Genomic DNA, 6,620 nt, shown 5'->3' with positions numbered 1-6,620 from the left:
GCAGAAATAAAGTTGTTTATTATTTGGTTGTTTCTTTTGCACCATATAATACAATTTGTTCACAATGCCTTCTAGTTGTAGTTTTCCACCTTTGGGTTGTTGTAAGCCATTGTTTCGAAAGAAATTATTACAGTTAACTATACTTATGGAAAGTAAGGTATGCGCATGTTGATTTGATTGTCCAAAGTAATACATGAATATTTTACAACAAGCATATGGTTAGAAACATTGATTTAGATTGAGCTTGCAGTCTTTAAGGCTCTATGCATAGCCCTTCACTAAATAGGGTTTTAGTTACACTTTCTAATGACTATATAAGTCCAATGGTTTCACATTCTCCTTTAAGGGCAATGTTGTTCTTTTTTACCTTAAGTAAGGATATGTCAGTTCATTCATGTAGTGATGAAACAATGTAAATTTGAAATCACCTAGCTTCGCATGCATGATTTGCCTTAGATTTGAAACATACACGTAATAAAACTTATGCATAGATTCAATTACTTTATCCCATAAATGTTTAGAAATGGTTAATGTTGTTGAATGAGGAAACAACAAACAAGTTGTTACCTGACTGTTATGGGGTTGATTCCATACCTCATGCACTCCCTTATTTGAATGGTAAATAAGACTAGATCCTCGACCAAATAGGTACCCTTGAGAAATGTATGTTAACATCTAAGTCTCTATGTTGGTGGATAAGGCTAAAAATGTCAAAAGGTTACATTCATGAAGTGCAATCTATAAAAAACCAAACCTTTAGTAAGACTTACTAGCATATGTTTTAGCATCTTGCATACAAGACAAACATATTGTTTCTTCTTGTATTTGTGACATGGGATATGGTGTCATTGCCAGAGCTAAGTAATGTTGTCAAGTAATATACTTTTCTTGTGCATTTTTTTATTTTACCAGAGGTCACTTTGGATTATTTTGTGGATTACTCTAAAATTACAACCATGGTGATAAATGAGCGAGAAAAAAACATTGAGGTTCAAGTTTAAAAGCTAATAAAAATCATTGACCCTTTGAACTATGGACGTAGATGAACAAAATGGTTTCATTAAGATTGGTGTGTGTGCGCTTTTGTGTTTAGTCAAGTTTGATGTGCACAGCATGTTGGTTATCAACTTCATGTGAGATAAACGAAAAGAAAAGCCAATGTTCATGTGTGAAAACAGCCATTAAGATTTAGACAGTTGCTCAACAAAAAAAAGTGCAAACAATCACGCTATCGTGACCATACTTTTCATCGAAACGGCTTTCTAAATCACTTTCATTGCTTCTCCACATGACATAATTTTGTACAATCTCAAGAAGTTAGTCACCCCCACATCTTCCACAATCAATGGTTTTGTCTTATGGGACCACACTCATGTTCATCACACTTTATGAGGCCTTCGAAGCAACTTTCAAGGTTATATAAGTTTGCAAACTCTGATAATATTCTCAAGAATTAGCCTCGAATAACGTCTCAAATCAAGGTAAAATGTCATAAGTCACCATCAAGTTGTCGCATCCTTCGTTGATATAGAAAATGATTTACGATCCTTGGGATTTCTAGCATTTTAAGAAATGTACTTAATTCTCACCAACTCATTTTCAGACTTGCTTGAGATATCCCTCACTCATGAAGAATTGTTGATTGTCCACACCTAGGGCCCTCACTATTGTGTTCAGAGGGGTTGAAAGTAATATAGAATGGTTTTTAGCCATATAAAAAAACTCAAAGAAATGCATGTATGAAGAGTGAGACAAAAGGAGAAGGAGAGAGATGAAAGCATTCATCATTATAAAAATGAGTTAATATTGATTCATTTTATTATATGTTGAATAATGCCACTATTTACTCAAGGTGTTTGTCTCATTTACTAATAGAGAAATGAACTTTTTGGAAAATAAATAAATAAATAGAGAAATGAACTTCTAAATTTTGATCCTTATTTCAATGCAATATTTTCAAAGATGAGACTTTAGGTGGGGTTCTAGGCCTAGCAATTTCCCATAGGGCTTGCTCATTACTTAGTTGGCATTCAAGAAAAGTGAAGAAGCACATCCCTTCACTCGTGAGAAATGCCTTACAGAAGTCTCAAATGCCACTTCTGAAACTTGGGGTTATATCCGCTTTGCCTAATCAAGGAGGGGTTAAATAAGTCATTTTGTGCATAACAATATGTGATGCATCCATTGCCTATGATTTCTTTAGTTATTTATCCTAGAAACTTGAAAGGGCAACAAGAGAAAAACATTGAGTCAAAAACACATTACAACATCCACAAATTCTAATAAAAAGTATGCTCCCCTAACTTTACAAAACATTTTCGTCCTTAAAAACACTTAATAATAACATTTCTATCTATCTACTCAAAACAATAGACTCAATTGCTCCATTCAGAGAGGCAATGCAGCAACCCAAGCGGATCTTCACAATCAGAGTTTGATCCACTATACTAGCTCTAGACAATTGTGATGCATTATCTCGATATAACAAGATTGAAAAGGAAGACAAAACGTGTAATTTCGTATTACAAACATCTTAGGAATGTGTCATCTCTTATCACGAAAGACTTAGGAATGTGCATGTGCGTGTGCGTATGTACGATGCTTAGTTTTCAACTGTTTTGATGTGAAGCCCATGGGAGCTTTTAGAGCAGGCAAAGGCTTAAGAGTGTCGATGCCAATCGAGAGGTCGAACTCTTGAGATGGTGATCATGTCACATAGATAGAGGACATGATAGCTCGACAACATATTTCCACATACATTACATTACATACGTACGTACGTACATACATACATACATACATACCTACATATGTACGTACGTATACACATACATACATATATACAAATATTCATGCATACTCCCATATATATCCATACATACATACATTCATCCATACATATATAGCATACATACATACATACATACATACATACATATCCCATACATATCCATACATACACACACACACACATACATACACACACATACATACATACATACATACATACATACATACATACATACATACATACATACATACATACATACATACATGCATGCAATCATACTTCCATACATATCCATACATACATGCATACATGCATACTTACATACATACATACATACATGCATGCATGCATACTCCCATACATATCCATACATACATGTATACATGCATACATACATACATAGATATTCATATAATCATATATGTATAGCAAGTTGGAGGGTTGGGTGCGATATATCTGTAATTAACTGGAACATACATATTAATTAATATCAGTTTTCTTCCTTTTTGTGTTTTTAACTTTTTAGACATCTTTCTTTCTCTGTTCTTCTTCTTCTTCTTCTTCTTCTTTTTGCTTCTCCTCAGTTTGCACTACAGATAACCAAAAAACAGGGATTTCTCTCTGTGTAATCTCAGTTTTTTTGAGCAATCTCTCTCTCTCTCTCTCTCTCTCTCTCTGCCCCTTACGAGTAAGAATAATCAAAAACTATGATCTGTTTCACTGTCTGAATATTAAGAGAAGAAGGAGACCTACCTACCGAGCTCACCATACCTACATACCTACACACTCACACTCGGAGCACAGAACAGAAACCTTAATTCTCTGCTCCCTGTGTGTTTCTTAACAGTTTTCTCTGCAAACAAACGGTGTTTATTCTACACCATAATCATTCTGTCAGATTTTACCCTCTCATTCTAACTCTTGTTTGTTAAAATTCGACCCAAAACATGCTTCAATTTCACTGTACAGGTTCATCTCCCGAGTCCAGTGGGAATCAGGAAGATGGAATTGGAAAAAAGGTTCATGATTCTTGTTAAAAGAAATGTGAGCACTTAAAAAAACAAAAAAATCTTGGAAGAAGATTAAGGTTGCTCACGCTCTACTGATTCAATCACTGTAAGTCACACATTTGGTCATCAATTGTGGTATGATGGAATTGGTATCAGGATGTAAAACCACATCCGAGCTGCTGAAGCATGTGAGGGATTTGGTGGATTTGGCCATTCCGGAAGCGGCGATGGTGAAGGTATTTAGCAGCAGATGGGGAGCCATCAGGAAGAGATTAGACCAATTCCCACATCACATCATGGAGCTGGAGAAGAGCTACGTTTCTTCCACCACCACCACAACTACGATCAATAATAACGTCTCCACCTGCAACGAGCTTCTGCTGAGCATGGTGAAGAGCCTGGTTGAAACACGGGATCTGTCAGAACGATGCCTGGAAGAAGAAGCATTCGGAGGGAAGCTCCAGATGCAGAGCAGCTTGGATGGCCTGTCCATGAAGCTAGAGATGCATCTGCAGGAATGCCAGCTCCTTCTGAGGACCAAAATGATGAAGGATTCGGCGCAGGCGGGGGGATTGGCTGCGAGGGAGAGCGTGAGATGGAATGTGAAGGATCTACTTGCCCGCCTCGAGATGGGCTGCCCCGAATCCAAGTACAAGGCCATGGACGGCCTGGCTCTGCTCATGGATGAAGATGACAAGAATGTGCTCGTGGTCGCCAAAGAAGGCGGTGTCCAAGCCCTAGTTCACATGCTCAATGCCTCGGGAGCCATGGCGGCCCCGATGATCCGGGAGAAGGCTTTGAGCGCTATCCATCGGCTCTCCGAAGTCGAGAGCTGCGAGAAGCTCCTCGTGTCCGAGGGCGTGTTCGCACCCCTCGTCCGGGGTCTAGAGTCCGGTACTAGTAGCCCCCACGCGAAGGAGAAGGCGGCATCGGCCCTCGGCAACCTCACTTCTAGGCCCGAGAATGTCCGCGCCGTGTTCGCCCATGGTGGCGTCCCGGCATTGCTCGAGATATGCCGGACCGGGACTCCCGTGGCACGATCAGCCGCGTCCGGGGTCATCCGGAACCTCGCGTGCTCATCACCGGAGTTCAGGAGAGCCCTAGCCGATGAGGGTGCTGTGCCCGTGCTGGTCGGGCTCGTGAACTCGGGAACCCCTCTCGCACAAGAGTGCGCGTGCGAGGGGATCCAACTCTTGTGCTCCTCAGATGAGCCCATTCGGCAGGCGGCCATCCAAGAAGGAGCCACGCCCGCCCTTCTCATGTACTATGACAATGTCCAATCCCCCAAGGGCAAAGAAGTGGCCATGGGAGCCTTGACGAACCTCGCCTCATCCACGGCCAATGTGGAACTCTTGCTGGCCGCGGGCTTCCTACCCCGGCTCGTGAGAGCCCTCGGGAGCGGCCTCCTCACGGAGCAAGTGCTTGCGGCCTCGGCCGTCTGCCATCTCGCCAAGTCCATAGAATTGGCGCGCGTGTTGGGCGAGGCGGGCTGCATACCTCCCCTCGTGAGGATGCTTGATGGCAAGACGAGCACGACCCAGGAGCTCGCGGCCCGCGCGGTCTCGGGCCTCCTCTCGGTCGGCTCCAACCGGAGGGCCTTTTGCGGTGAGGAGAGGAGCATACAAAAGATGGTGCTTCTTCTTGACCCGAGCAACGAGAGCATCGATAAGAAGTTTCCGGTATGTGCCCTTGGGTGGTTGGTCGGCAAGAAGAAGTGCCGGAAGGAGATGATCGAAGCGGGAGCTTGCCGATATCTCGTGAAATTGGCCGAGACATCATCGGAGACATTCGGAGCAAAGAAGCTATTGGAGAGGCTTGAACATGGCAAGCTATGGGGACTCTTTAGGGGATGATCCCATCCATGTCTTTTTTTTGTGCTTTTTCTTTCTGCTTTTTTGCAGCACCTATGTATATATAGTTGCCCCCCTTTGATTTGCACTTTGAGATCCCAAAAGGAATTACTTACATCATCATCATCATGTTTGTGTGTTGAGAGGGATAGTAATAAAATTGAGAGAAGATATATATGGTTTTAAGTATGGAATGTATAATATTTTGTCATGAAATGGAAGGCCTCTCTGTGTCTATTGCAATTCAATCAAAACTACCTTTTTTCTTCCACATGTGATGATTCAGAAGTTCATTCATTCAATCTCTTTTCATGGTATCATCATGTCCTTTGTCTTTTGGTTAATTTATCAATCTCACGAACAGATATATCAATGTGGTCGGGTCTGTCCATAGGACCTAAAACATGGAAAGAAGTAGAAGAAAAGCCTTCTGATTTCCTGTTGATGATACTTTCTCTCATTGAAGTAAAAAAAAAGGCTGAGAAAATCAGGATGAAAATGCCCGAGAGAGATAGAGAGAGAGACAATAGCAAAGAATCTCTTCATAACATTATTTGAGGCCAATTCTCGCTCCCAGAGAAAATTTCACTGAGCATTATTAATGAGGTAAAATTACCTCTCATGGAGATGACGGGCATCGATCCCGCTACCTATCGCATGCAAAGCGATCGCTCTACCATTTGAGCTACATCCCCATTTATAAACTTTCGCTAAATAAATTAATAAAACACAAGAATATTATCCCTCTAAAATATGACATATGACACCAAAAGAGACAACTTTGAGAACTTTTCTTAGAGAGAGAAAGAAAGAAAGTCGTATTAAGGTCTTCTAAGACCAAACTTGGCCCATGAGACAATTGGTTTACAACAAAAATGGGGTATTTACCCATTCATCGAAAGTAAACCAATTGCTTTCAATGCTCAAAAGTTTTTCTTATGAGTAATCTAATTGAGATGGTTTGATTGC

At 40.9% G+C, this 6,620-nt stretch overlaps 1 protein-coding gene and 1 non-coding gene across 2 annotated transcripts; one reads left to right on the top strand and one right to left on the bottom strand.

The window, feature by feature from the left end:
* The first annotated feature begins 3,370 nt into the window (after positions 1-3,370).
* Positions 3,371-5,905, top strand: LOC147863882 (uncharacterized). Its single transcript, XM_087320065.1, has one exon. It carries the CDS (start codon positions 3,939-3,941, stop codon positions 5,652-5,654), a length of 1,716 nt encoding a protein of 571 aa, XP_087176191.1. The 5' UTR covers positions 3,371-3,938; the 3' UTR covers positions 5,655-5,905.
* Positions 5,906-6,273: 368 nt separating this feature from the next.
* TRNAA-UGC (transfer RNA alanine (anticodon UGC)) lies at positions 6,274-6,346 on the bottom strand. The gene has a single exon. It is a non-coding gene; the product is annotated as a tRNA-Ala (tRNA).
* Positions 6,347-6,620: the final 274 nt, after the last annotated feature.

This window comes from Azolla caroliniana, unplaced genomic scaffold (genome assembly GCF_043228905.1).
Source record: "Azolla caroliniana isolate FFs.n. ecotype wild unplaced genomic scaffold, voAzoCaro1.0.p SCAF_5, whole genome shotgun sequence".
In the NCBI taxonomy this organism is placed as follows: domain Eukaryota; kingdom Viridiplantae; phylum Streptophyta; class Polypodiopsida; order Salviniales; family Salviniaceae; genus Azolla; species Azolla caroliniana.
The sequence above is the reverse complement of the archived record's forward strand: the minus strand, read 5'-3'. Positions and strand labels throughout refer to the sequence as shown.

Bases quoted from the DNA above. Each gene is read 5' to 3' on its own strand.
- LOC147863882 (XM_087320065.1), top strand. From the start codon at position 3,939: ATGATGGAATTGGTATCAGGATGTAAAACCACATCCGAGCTGCTGAAG.